The sequence below is a fragment of the Emydura macquarii genome, unplaced genomic scaffold (assembly GCF_026122565.2).
Source record: "Emydura macquarii macquarii isolate MOO-44397 ecotype Brisbane River unplaced genomic scaffold, CSIRO-AGI_Emac_v2 contig_2768, whole genome shotgun sequence".
NCBI lineage: Eukaryota > Metazoa > Chordata > Testudines > Chelidae > Emydura > Emydura macquarii.
The window spans coordinates 31,346,982-31,360,077 of NW_027132905.1; the positions used below are offsets into that span (position 1 = coordinate 31,346,982).

General features: G+C 41.5%; 1 protein-coding gene and 1 pseudogene across 1 annotated transcript; both read left to right on the forward strand.

The window, feature by feature from the left end:
- Window positions 1-1,937: 1,937 nt before the first annotated feature.
- LOC137165207 (protocadherin beta-16-like) lies at window positions 1,938-8,552 on the forward strand. Its single transcript, XM_067566375.1, has 2 exons — window positions 1,938-4,361; window positions 7,557-8,552. The coding sequence occupies exons 1-2, from the start codon at window positions 1,938-1,940 to the stop codon at window positions 7,674-7,676; spliced, it is 2,544 nt and encodes an 847-aa protein (XP_067422476.1). The 3' UTR covers window positions 7,677-8,552.
- A 1,880-nt stretch (window positions 8,553-10,432) lies between these two features.
- LOC137165208 (protocadherin beta-1-like) lies at window positions 10,433-12,444 on the forward strand (annotated as a pseudogene).
- Window positions 12,445-13,096: the final 652 nt, after the last annotated feature.

Consider the following 13,096-nt stretch of genomic DNA (forward strand, 5'->3'; position numbering starts at 1 on the left):
ACTATTTTTGAAAGTTTGATTCTGGGCTCTGTGCAGAGTCTGTGATCTTTGCAAAGGAAGGTTGAAGCTTGGCAAAGGAATATTTAAAAAGGAATGGTTTGTATTTATATCAGGAACTCAATATCAGCGGAGATATCTGACCTTGGGAGAGTATCCTGCAAAGGGCTCTATGGAATCTGAAATTTTAGAAGGAATCTGAGCCTGTCCTTGCTTTTTCAGTATGTTTTGGGACTGTATTCTGGATGAGGTGCGAGTTACATGAAAGTGATATGAGGGAGATAAGGGAAACGTTAAAGTAAAATAGATGCGTCTCAGGAAAAGGTACACTGCACCTCGAGTTCTCCGTGAAACCACTTTGCACCGTGAGCAGCTAATAGTGGCCGCGGTTTCTATGAGGGGAGTACTTATAAAAGGGAGAGGCAATGTTTATTTTAATCCAATGAAAGGAACATTTACAGTTCTGGAGTGTATGAATGCATCGCAATCAACACTGATGTAAAAGACCCCAATTAAATGCATACTAGTGATATTTTGGCAGCTGATGGCATCAATATAATTGTAACAGGCAGTAAATCGTTGTCCAAGCTGTTGTTGTTAGTTTAAAATGAAAACGCCCCGTCCCCTCATTTTATACCCTCTTCGGAACAGCACCTCACCGTTTAATTACCTGGTTCGAAGAGCAATGAAGCCGGGTTACCTTGTGACCAACGTGGTGCCTGTAAATAGACTCTAGTCAGAATTTTTCCATTTCTTACCAGCTGCTGAAGACCACTGATGCAGGTCTGTTCACTATCGGATTCCAAAATGGGGAGGGAAAATCACGATACCAATTATAGGGAGCAAGACTCCTTTAAGAAAACCCAGTTATCGTTGTTAGAGACAACGGACTCGTGTCCCCATCCACAACTGCAACGCTAAATATACTGATAGTGAATGGGTTTTGAGATGCTCTTATCCGAGTTAGTGACATAACTACGGAGGAGCAAGGTGATGGGATATTAAATGAATACTTAGGAATATATTTGTCTTTAGTTTCATTTTTTCTTTTTTCTTTTGTCTTCTGTATTGCCATAACAATACATAAGACAAAAATAAATAAATAAATAAAATCAGAAGATACCTGTGTGCTTCTTTCACTTGCCACGGGAGACCCATTTTGTCGAATAATTGTGTAGTTGACAGAACAGCACCCCTTCCCGAGAACTACAAATATGATGTCTGCTTAACGGCTGGGTCGATTACTACTTATTTCCAAGTTTATTAGACTTCAGTTTCATAGTTTTCTTGTTGAATACCCTAATAAGTAAGGGATATACAGGACTTAAGGATTGCCAGCATATCGCTCACCTTGTTAACTAAAGAGAAGCGGTGGGACAGGTGAAAGAATTTTAGTAACTTGCTTACTTGGTTATCTGTGAAAAATAAAAGAATTGGGAGGTGAGAGAAGAAAATGTGTAGTGGTAGGATCGCAATTCAATTGACTATTCTATTACTTTGCAACTCTGTCTCCCCTGATCGTAAATAATCCGCTTTAATATTTCACAGTCCTTACTGTGAAATGTAATAGCCACAATTTGTACTTTATAGACAAATCTTTGCAATGCAGATAGTAACAGCACATGATAAATGTACACTGTACAAATAACGGGATGTCTTGTTATAGCTGAGCCACGAGGTGGCGATATTGGCAAAGATGGTGCTGAAAATGCAGCTTCTTGTACTCAGGCAGGATTCAGTGGACGCTGCCCTCAGACGTTTGTAGGCAAAAGACAACGGCTCTGTGCCGGGAACCGGAGACAAAAGGCTACTCGAAAAGGGTGGCTGGAGTCAATATAAATAAATTCAATCTAGGAGAAGAAATAATTTCCCTTATAGCACAATCTATGGATGGTTTCAGCAACTTTGCAGAGAGGCTTCTGTTTTAGATCTGACAGGGAATGGCTGCCGGAAAGGAAAATCGTTCCAGGAAAAGGCAAGTTTTCTTTTTCTTTCTATGTCTGTGTGTGTCCCTGGCTGTGTGTGAGACGATCCGCTATTCTGTGCCTGAAGAGAAGAAAAGTGGGTCTGTGGTTGCCAATATCGCAACAGATTTGAAATTGGATGTAGGCAAATTGTCTGCTCGCAGGGCTCGGCTAGTTTCTAAAAACAACAAGCAGTATTTTCAGCTGAACACACGCTCCGGGGACTTGGTAATGGAGGAGAAAATAGATCGTGAGGATCTGTGCGGACAGAGAGACCCGTGCTTGATGCAATTCGAAATTGTGTTGGAAAATCCTTTGCAGCTGTTCCGAATGGAGGTGCAGATAGATGATGTCAATGACAATTCCCCTAAATTCTCAAAAAATGAATTCGTTTTAAAAATCCCAGAACAGATCCCCGTAAACACCCGCTTCCCCCTGGAAAGGGCCCAGGATTCAGACATAGGAACAAACGGCATCCAGAGCTACACAATCAGCTCCAATGAGCACCTGAGCCTGGATGTGCAATCCCGCGGGGACGGCAGTAAATACGCGGAGCTGGTGTTAGAGAAACAACTCGATCGGGAGGAGCAGGCGCAGTTGATGCTGATTCTCACAGCCGCCGACGGGGGCCTTCCACCGAGAACTGGCACAGCCCAGATACGCGTTAATGTGCTGGATATCAACGATAACTTCCCCCAGTTTAGTCAGTCGGTGTACAAGGTGCAGTTAATGGAAAATAGTCCCCGCGATACTTTGGTTACGAAGGTTGAAGCTAGTGATCTGGATCATGGTGCAAATGCAGAAATCACCTACTCGTTCAGACAGGTGCCTGACAGAGTCCTCAAGATATTTAAGCTAAATCAGTTCACTGGCGAAATCACTGTATTGGGGACCGTGGATTTTGAAGACACAGCAATGTATGAAATAGAAGTTCAAGCCACAGATGGTGGCGGTTTTTCTGCGCACTGCAAAGTCCTGGTAGAGATTGAAGACGAGAATGACAACGCCCCGGAAGTGACGCTGACATCCCTCACTAGCACCATACCCGAGGACTCCTCCCCCGACACGGTGGTGGCCCTGTTCAGTGTGAGAGACCGAGACTCCGGCGACAATGGCAGAACAGTCTGCTCCATTCAGGAGAACGTGCCTTTCGCTTTAAAGTCGACTCTGAAGAATTATTACGAGCTTGTCACACAAAAGCCCCTGGACCGCGAGAAAGTGTCTGAGTATAACATAACCATCACAGCCACAGACCGGGGCTCTCCGAGGCTCACCTCGGTGAGGATCATCAGTGTTCAGCTGTCGGATATTAATGACAATCCCCCAGTATTTAATGACACCTCGTACGTCATGTACCTGAAGGAGAACAACCTCCCAGGCCTGTTGATTGGAACGGTCCATGCTGCTGACCTCGACACAGAGCAGAATGCCAAAGTGACGTATTCGGCATTGCCTGGGAACAGGAGTGACCTCCCCTTATCCTCTTATATCTCCATTAACTCCGAAACCGCGAACGTGTATGCTCTGCACTCTCTGGATTATGAGCAAACGAGGGATTTCCAGGTTGCAGTGAGAGCTGCAGATGGCGGCTCCCCTCCTCTGAGCTCTGAAGTCATTGTCCGAGTTGTCATAGTTGATGCAAATGACAACGCCCCCTTCATTTTATACCCTCTGCAGAACAGCACCACCCCCGCTAATGACCTGGTTCCCAGATCGGCGGAGGCGGGTTACCTGGTGACTAAGGTGGTGGCTGTGGATGGAGATTCGGGTCAGAATTCTTGGCTTTCCTACCAGCTGCTGAAGGCCACGGAGCCAGGACTCTTCACTGTGGGGCTCCAAAATGGGGAGGTAAAAACCACCAGGCCTATAACGAGCCTAGACTCTGTGAAACAGAAACTTATCGTCCTGGTTAGGGACAACGGAGAACCGCCAAGATCCACAACCTCGACGCTTAATGTGCTTCTGGTGGACGGGTTTTCAGACGCCTACATGCAGTTAGTGGATGTACCACAAGAGGATGACCAGCAGGACACATTAACCCTGTATCTAGTCATTTCTTTGTCTCTCATTTCATTTCTCTTTCTGGTTTCTGTGGGAACAGTTATCGCCGTCAGGCTGTACAAGACAAGGCATAGCCGAGAGCGTTGTATTCCATCGTCGAGGAACTTTTATTGTGACCCCAACTTCCCCACGAATCCTGAGGACGCGACTGGCCCTGGGACTCTTCCTCAATCTTATTGTTATGAGGTTTGCTTGACAACTGGATCTGGCACCAGCGAATTTAAATTTGTCAGGCCGCTGTTACCATCTCTACCTGCTGAGCCCAGCGCTGCAAGAGGGTCGGTTCTTGACTCTCAGATAAACTCTCAAATAAAGGAGGAGAGAGAATCTCAGAGAGAGGTGAGTGTTTATTTTACTTCATTTGCATTAATACCTTGCTTGCTTGTGTTTGTTTGTACTGCTGTGAAAATTACTTGACTTTAATACTCAGTTAAATGTTTAGAAATATTTTATTGTGTGGTGAATTTTTCTCTTGCTTATTGTCCATCCTTGTAATTTGTATAATTGTGCATTAATATTCTAAAAAAGCGTTTGCCAAACTAGTTCTGATCTTCTTGTGGCGTGTTGATTCACTACCAAGAAAGGTTGAACGTTGTCAAAGGAAAATTTAAAAAGGAACTATTTGGATATTTAGCACGAACTCATTAACATCCGAATTTTCTGACCTTTACTGAATGTTCCGAAGGGGGATCTATGAAGTCTAAAATTTTATAAGGAAATTGACGCTGCACTTGCTTCTTCAGTAGTGTATTGATGGTTATCTCGATGACGTGCGACTTTTAAGACTAGTTCGTTAATGTGAAATGAAGGAGATCAGGGAAACAAAATGAAATATACGAATGAAAATATATACCCCACATACTATATTAACTACACCTTAGTTGTCTATCAAACCCTTTGCAATGTGAGCAGCAAGCCGTGGCTGAGGTTTCAATGGGAAGGGGGTATTTATATAGCAGGAAGGGGCAATATTTGCTTAAATTCTGTAAAATCACCATCGGTTCAAGTTTCATGAACTAATGTGCTCGTGACAATCAACGTGGATGTTAAAGGCCTGTATTATATGCACACTGCTGATATAGTAGCAGCTGGTGGTATCAGTAGGATTTTTATAGCCAGCAAGCGTATGGGAGTGAACAAAGGAATACAGTCTGGGGTCCAAGGAGAGAAAATAATCTGTAGCAATCAAGGAAACTCACTGTGTACAAGCGATTGTTATGGATGTGAATATTTAGAAACACCTTGTCCAACAATGCTGGAAATACAGGGTCAGGTCCTCAGCTGCGGAAAAATTTCGATAGGCGCAACCGAAGTTGGGGCCGTAATTCAATATGAAGCAGCCGGTTTGGGTACCACTTAGCTCCCCGTTTTCGTGTTGAATGGACGGAAGTTTATAGCCCAAGGGAAATAATAACAGTGAGAAAGTTTTGCCTTATGAAATGTATTTAATGACAACGGAAGGGAGTATTGCACCCTCTAGACATTATATTTGTTGATGGATAATAATAATGTTTTCTGGGGTGAAATAGCCCCGTGGCATTGGTTCATAATGTACTCTCCCTGAGGCAAAACCGACAGGAAGAGAGGGCCCAGGAGATTTCACTTCCTGGAGTTTGCCACCCTCAGGTGGAGGGCTGTATTGAAAGAGATGGGGAACGTGCCCAAAGAATACAAGGAGTGAGGATCGATAGAGGAAAGAAATATGACTCCCCAGAGCGGCTGCTCCTGTCCTCCATGTTCTTCCCTGGCTCTCCACTCTCGGTAGTATATCCTTTCCCCCCTTTATCTGTTTTCTGTGTGGGCAGAGGAAATCCAGCAGCCAAATCTGATAGAATCGTTACCTCCCACTGGTCCTGCTTGAAGTACTTCTGCTGGTTCGGTGCGTGAACTGGCATTAGAATGAGCTGTAAAGAAGAGAGGGAACGTGATGCGAAACTAACAGCCCTCATGCCACGTGACTTGGCCAAATTCCATCATTTTCTTCTCCTTTCCACGAGAACAAAGGGGAAGCATCTGGCTTTTAGTAAATACTGAAGGAGAAGCTCAAGAATTAAGTGTTGCCTTAATTCCGGTTCTTCCTTTTCCAGACAATATGTACAATTAAAATGAGGTTTTATGATCCCGGCGTTTGCAACAATTTTACGGGGTTTCCCCCCCTCCAAAGAGAGGGAAATTTACAATAATCGAGCAGTATTTCAGCTAGAGTTCGTCATTCGAGAATAATTTTATATGACACCAGTCCTAACAAATATCTTGAATCTGGGAACTTGCGGTTGTTGTGGCTATTAGTAATGACTAATCGGTGAATTATTATTACTATTAATAAATGTGTGACTACTTTAAAAAGAGCTACAGAATACACAGTCGGTGTTTTCTCTCTAAAAATGAAATGAAGGTTTTAGATATCTTAATCTACTGCCAAGAATCCAGAATTAATTAAAACAAAGATCACTATTTGTGAAAATAAGATGTTTTCCCAGAGACGTTTATTTGAGTATAAATGATCATTCCATTACCTAATTTACCCGGAGTTCAACGTAATTAATGAATTGTTTGATTATACTAATTTCTTTTGGTAGAACAGTCTGTTTGGATAGCTAAAGCTAGAATGGCAAAGTGCTCCGAAAGCAAACCCGAACTTCCCCTTCAGGATCTGTAAACAGCAAATGCAAAACTGATATAAAAGGTGGTGTAAATCGGCACAGCGCCGCTGAAGTAAATGGGGGTTGCCAGTTTACAGCATCTGAGCACTGTATAGGGACTGGACAGCGTTCCTACAGGAAGTATTAACCAACAGTTAATTAGTTGGGGGAGAAATGTTATTCTTAACTCTTAAAACTATATTTAAAAAAATACAGATCTACTTGGTTATTACTGTTAAAGATTCAGGCCAAAAATTTTACATTGGCTCTTGATTTTGGAAACCTACCTTTTTGGTGCCCAGCATTAGACACTCAAGGCCTGATTTTTCAGTTGTATTGAGTACCCATCACTCCCACTGAGTTCAGGTACTAAACAGGTCTGAAAACTAAGCCCAATATGTCTGGAAATGGGCCCACACAACCCACGACCACATTTGAACATTTTGGCTGAAACAAACAGCAAGATAATCATATTTTTTATTCGGTCACCTAAAATACAAGAACGCTTTTCCAGCTTTGTAATTGCAAACAGCTCACAGGGGATGTAAGATGCTCCATACAGTTTTTGAAAGCCAGAAACACACACTGAAATACAACTGGTTTCTCAAATTGGATTTGTTTCTGAATTTTCACATTGTAAAATTTTCCCCCGGCATATGTATACACACAGTGCCATTCTTTTGGATTTCATTAACCATGAGCATTTATACTATGAGATGCAGGTACAGGCCTACTGCCATTGAAATCAATGACAAAAACTCCCATTGACTTCAAACAGAACGGGATCCCAGCCACAGTTCTGTAAGATGAAGCGCTAATTGCAGTGCTCACTAATGCCCGCGTTCTTCATAACAGCCGAAAATGACACCGCATCATTCTATATTGTTTGCAGGGCAAAGCTTCTGTCTCTGAAGACTCCATACCCAGACCTTCAGGTGCAGGTTGTATGATTAACAAGGTGATAGGCATAAATGAGGACTGTGGTCAAAACGGTTGGCTTTCCCACCAGTAGATGAGGACAAGCAACTCTGCTCTGTTCACTGTCAGACACCATAAAGGAGAAATGAGAACCAAGAGGCTTATCGCCCTGCAAGAGTCTTTCAAGAAGGTACAGGCCCTTTCTGTAAGAGAGCAAGGATATGCATTTCCATATGTAGTTGTTTATTCCTGATTGATGGGCATTTTACCTTTGCATTTGTGGAACTCGTATAGCATGCTTGCTTTGTAGATTCCATCTATCCCTTAGTTTATTATTATAAAAGCTTAACTGCTTCTGCTTTATCTAGATATGAAAGGAAGTATAATAAATCAAACCTAAACTTTAACAGTAATTAATCTTAACCCATCTTCCCTATGATTCTTCCTTATGGAGATGATTATGTAATAGCTAGTTGATTTTCTGCAACCTCTTTTCAATGTACAAGTTTAATGTTTAATGAAAATTAACATATAATTGCTTTGCAAATTAAGTGTATTCTTAGCAAATAGAAGCTGATTGGCTGCAATGTACTTTTGCGCATTTGGTTGGGAAGTTATGTATGCTGTAAAATGTGTATTTTCAAAATTGTAGTCTTTTTTTTTTTTTTTCCTGATCATATGAAACTGAAACTAATAGTTATAAAGCATTTCGAGATCCTTGGTTAAAAGATGCTGTAGAAGTGAAGAGTACTATGCATAAGTAGTGTTTTAGTAAAATAGGTTAAAAGTGATACAATAAACTTTAGACACTTCGCAGTGTGTAATGAGTTAAGATAAATCTATCTTTCTATCTGCATTTAATTTCATTACCAAATATAATATTTGAGATAAAGGGAACATGGTGTAATTTTCCACGTTGTTTACAAGGTTTTAAAGTCGAGTTTCTGGTGACCATAACAATAATAAAAACAATGGCTTTTAAAAATTACTTTAGATTGACTTTTTTTAAATTTTATTTATTTATTTTTGTTCGTTGATTCTAATGATCGATGGCTGTGCTGCCAGATCAGGTTCAGCAAAACAAAATCATCAGGGAACTTGTTCTTAAAGTGCCCATTGCTAATGACCTGTTCTGAGGGTCTGGTGGGTGGGCCCTTCATTCACAGTGTGAGGCCTTGTGGCCTTTGTATGCAAGAAGGAGAATGTAAAGAGTGTGAGGTGTCTGGGGCGCATGGCTGTGACATCCGATTCCATTGCTGGCAGGGGGAGAGAAAGAGAGTATGGAAACGCACATACCTGTAAGCAGGTCCTCTTTTAGATGAATGAATCGCTTCCAGGCAGCAGAGGAAATGCAGTTCCCATTGGAGTCAGGCTAACATTAGTTCAGTCTACAAAATCTTCATTTCAAGGGTAAAAGTTGGGGAAATTTCTTCTAGCATAAGAGATAAAAAGAATGAAAAATTATATAAAAAACAAATGAGTATCTAGGCCAATGTTTTTAAAAACTGGAGTTCAACGTTGGGTTCTCAAACCCTGATGTATTCCCCTAAATAAGATCCTAATTTTCCAACGTGCTGAGCATCCAGCAGCTTCCATGGAAGTTAGTGGAATTGCCCGTGCTCAGCACTTTCAAACACCAGGCCAATCTTTAGGTGCCTAAATATGGATGAGGAACCTAACTTCAGGACACCACTTCTGAAAATCTTGGGTCCCTGTACAAAATCGGACAGCAAGAGCCCCTCCTCCTCTTTTCCAGTGCCGATTTTTTGCGTCTGTTCCCGATAGATTTTCATATTTTAGGGGTAATCCAGTACCTATACCTTATTATCTGGGTATTTCCAGGGTCCAAAGACATTTAAACTTTTAGGCACTATTTTTAACTATTGTGGGTGGCCTCTGGCAGTGGTTTTGTGCAGAGTTCCTTTCTGGGCATATAGCAGAGATTTGCTTCTTAAAATTATGAATTATTATAACCGCCATCTCTAGCTATTAGAGCAGTCAGCAGCTTCTCACAATAATAACTTGTAAAAGCTGTAGACATAGGATTCCTTCCTACTGTGTTCCTCCATTCAATCCTAGATGTAATTCCCCTCACCTTGAAATCATCTACTGTGTTTGCGCTCTTTCTGCTTTCCAGTTCTCGCTTGGGACCTGCGCTGCTCAGCTGGTTTTAGGTTCCAGATGCCTTTAGTAAATTTCCCAAGCTTGCTGTATCTTCGCTGTGCATTGGTTCTAGCTATCTCACTCAGGCGTCCCGCTTCTAGCTGATGTTTTTAATCTTCCATATTTTCCAGGATTCTTATTATACTTTTCTGTCCTTCATTCAGGAACGTGCAGTCTTTAGGTAATAGTCATAGCAATTTCCACGTCGTATCTGCTATGACTACAGAATTAGGGTCCGATGTTTTTCCATCGACGTGAAAGAAAGGAATTTTGCCACTCACTTCAGTGGGAGCAGGATACCTGGTTGTATGGTGAATGTGTTTACTCAGAAAGCTGGAAAATGCCATCGGGTTAGGATGTTTAACATGAGATAAATAAATGTAAGGAACCGTGTGTGTTCAACGCGCTAGCACCAATTAAATAGAGCCTAGAAACATTCTGAAAAGTTGAGCAATTACAACTGTGACTATCCCAGTATTGAAACATTTTTGGCCTGAGTTCATGGCTGCTTTTTCCCACCGTCAGGCACCACATATTGGAAGAGGCGCGGGAGAGAAAAATGTCTCCAGTCGTTTAGCATTTTTATTTTGATATTTTTGAAATGATTGACATCTGACGGAACAGAGAAACTATCAAAATATTAAGTTTCCAACATATTTCGAAATTCTGTTATTTTTTCTAAAAGTAATGGAAGCTCTTTTACTGCTCTTTACGGGGTGTGTGATAATAAAGGAAAAAATAGACCGTGAGGCTCTGTGCGGACAGACTGACCGGTGTTTGCTGCAATTCGAAATTGTGTTGGAAAATCCATTGCAGCTGCATCGGTTTGAGGTGCAGATAGATTATGTAAATGACATTCCCCTAGTTTCCTAAAGAAAAAAATGGTGTTGGAAATTCCAGAACTGTCCCAGAAGAACACCCGCTTTCCTCTGGAGAGAGCCCAAGATTCGGATGTAGGAACAAATGCCATCCAGAGCTACACCATCAGCCGCAATGAACATTTCCGGCTGGATGTGCAAGCTAGGGGCGACGGCAGTAAATAACGCTGAGCTGGTATTAGAAAAACAGTTAGATCAGGAGGAGCAGGCAGAATTTAATTTGATTCTCACGGCTTCCGATGGGGGCTCCCCCAGAGGAGCGGCACAGCTCACATACGAGTTATTGTTCTGGATATCAATACCACCCTGAATTTTAGTCAGTTCCTGTACAAAGTGCATGTATTTGAAAATGCTCCTAAATATCAAGTAATTAGTAAGCTGTCTGCCACAGACATGGACGAAGGATCCAACAGCCAGATAACATTTTCTTTTAATGAGATTTCAGAAAGAAGTCAACACATTTTAAAGTAGATTCTGTGACAGGAGAAATAAAAGTGATAGGGGAGGTGGATTTCGAAGAGGACCATACCCATGAGATGGAAATCAGAGCTCAGGATGGAGAGGGTCTGTCTGCACACTGCAGAGGAGGTTGTGGATGTGAACGACAATCACCCAGAGGTGACCATAACTTCTCTGAACAGCCTGATACCTGAGGACTCCCCGCCTGAGATGGTGGTGGCGCTTTTCAATGTGAGAGACCGAGACTCGGGAGATAATGGGAGAAACGTTTGCTCCATCGAAGACAATCTTCCGTTTGCTGTTAAACCTACAATCCAAAATTATTACACTTTGGTGAGCGATACGGCTCTGGACAGAGAGAAATTATCAGAGTATAACATAACCATCACTGCTATGGACTATGGGTCTTCCAGCCTAATCACTCAGGAGACCATCAACTTGCAAATTTCAGATATCAGTGACAACGCACCGGTGTTCAATCAAACATCCTATATCATGTCTATACGGGAAACAACAGCCCATCTATGCTGATTGGCAACGTAAAGGCCAATGATTTAGATTCAGAGCAAAATGCCAAAGTGATGTATTCAGTATTACCTGAGCAGACAGGAATGTACCCCGAATCTTCTTACTTTTCTGTCAATTCCGATCATGGCAATGTCTAAGTTCTGCGATCCGTGGATTATGAACAGGTCAGAGAGTTCAAGGTTGCAGTGAGGGCTGCAGATGGCGGCGCCCCTCCACTGAGCTCTGAAGCCATTGTCCGAGATGTGATAATTGATGCAAATGACAACACTCGCTTCATTTTATATCATCTGCAGAACAGCACCTCCCCCCGCTAATGACCTTGTTCCCAGATCGGTGGAAGCGGGTTACCTGGTAGCTAAAGTGGTGGCTGTGGATGGGGATTCGGGTCAGAATTCTTGGCTTTCCTATCAGCTGCTAAAGGCCACAGACCCAGGCCTCTTCATTGTGGGATCTGAAAATGGAGAGATAAAAACCACAAGGACAATAACAGCCCGATATAAGTTGAAGCAAAAACTTATTGTGCTTGTTAGAGACAACGGAGAATCGCCACTTTCCTCATCAGCAACGCTAAATAAACTTCTGGTGGATGGGTTTTCAGAAGAGTATATGCAATCCGCCGATGCAGCTAAGCAATTGGAAGATGAACAGAACGGCACATTGACTGTGTATTTAGTAATTTCATTGTCTTCAATTTCATTTCTTTTTCTAGTTTCGGTAATCATTTTTATAATTATTAAGATATACAAGAGAAGAAATTGTGGGGACAAATATCTCTCTGCTTCTGTTAGTTTTTATGGCGATAGAAATTTCCACAACAATTTGGCATCTGGATAGGGAAACAGTGAATTCAAATTCCTCAAGTCCATTATCCCCAGTCTCCCAGAACAACAATATCATGGAGAAACGAACTCGGATTTTCCTGTGAACTCTCTCAAGGGAAGCGAAATGAAGTCATCTAGCCAGGTAAGAATATTATATTCATTTTGAAAGCAAAAATAATGATTTTATATCAGCTATTTGCCTCTTTATTAATTAATTAATGTACAGGAATTGTTAAGTGAATCTGAAAATGCTTAAACGTTTGCATAGATAGTCTTAATTTTCTATTGCTATGTTATTTTTTGATCATTTACAATAAACATTCTTCTTTTCTCTGTGTTAATTAACATAGGTGCATATAAAGAAAATTCCTTGATGTTTTAGTTTTGTAATTTTGAGGAACATTGTTAAATAACAATGTCTGTATATGACTGCCTTTGAATTTATACACTTATTTTAAGACATTAATATTGTTGTTGATAATGGACTGTGTGTGTCACCATCTGGTAAAGCACGATCCCTGAAAAGTGAAAAAGGAATAGAACATATGTATGGATACTTTGCAAAATATTGAAATCGTTTCATCTGTAGATATGTGTATAGCTAAATGTGTGGAGACAAATTTATTCGTATCTGATGTCCATGGAATCACACCAGATAGGAACTT

What these genes read in the sequence shown, in the direction of transcription:
- LOC137165207 (XM_067566375.1), top strand. Translation starts at nt 1,938, where the DNA reads ATGGCTGCCGGAAAGGAAAATCGTTCCAGGAAAAGGCAAGTTTTCTTT. An exon ending in AGAGAGAATCTCAGAGAGAG is followed by an intron (nt 4,362 to 7,556) that starts GTGAGTGTTTAT and finishes TATTGTTTGCAG; the next exon opens with GGCAAAGCTTCTGTCTCTGA.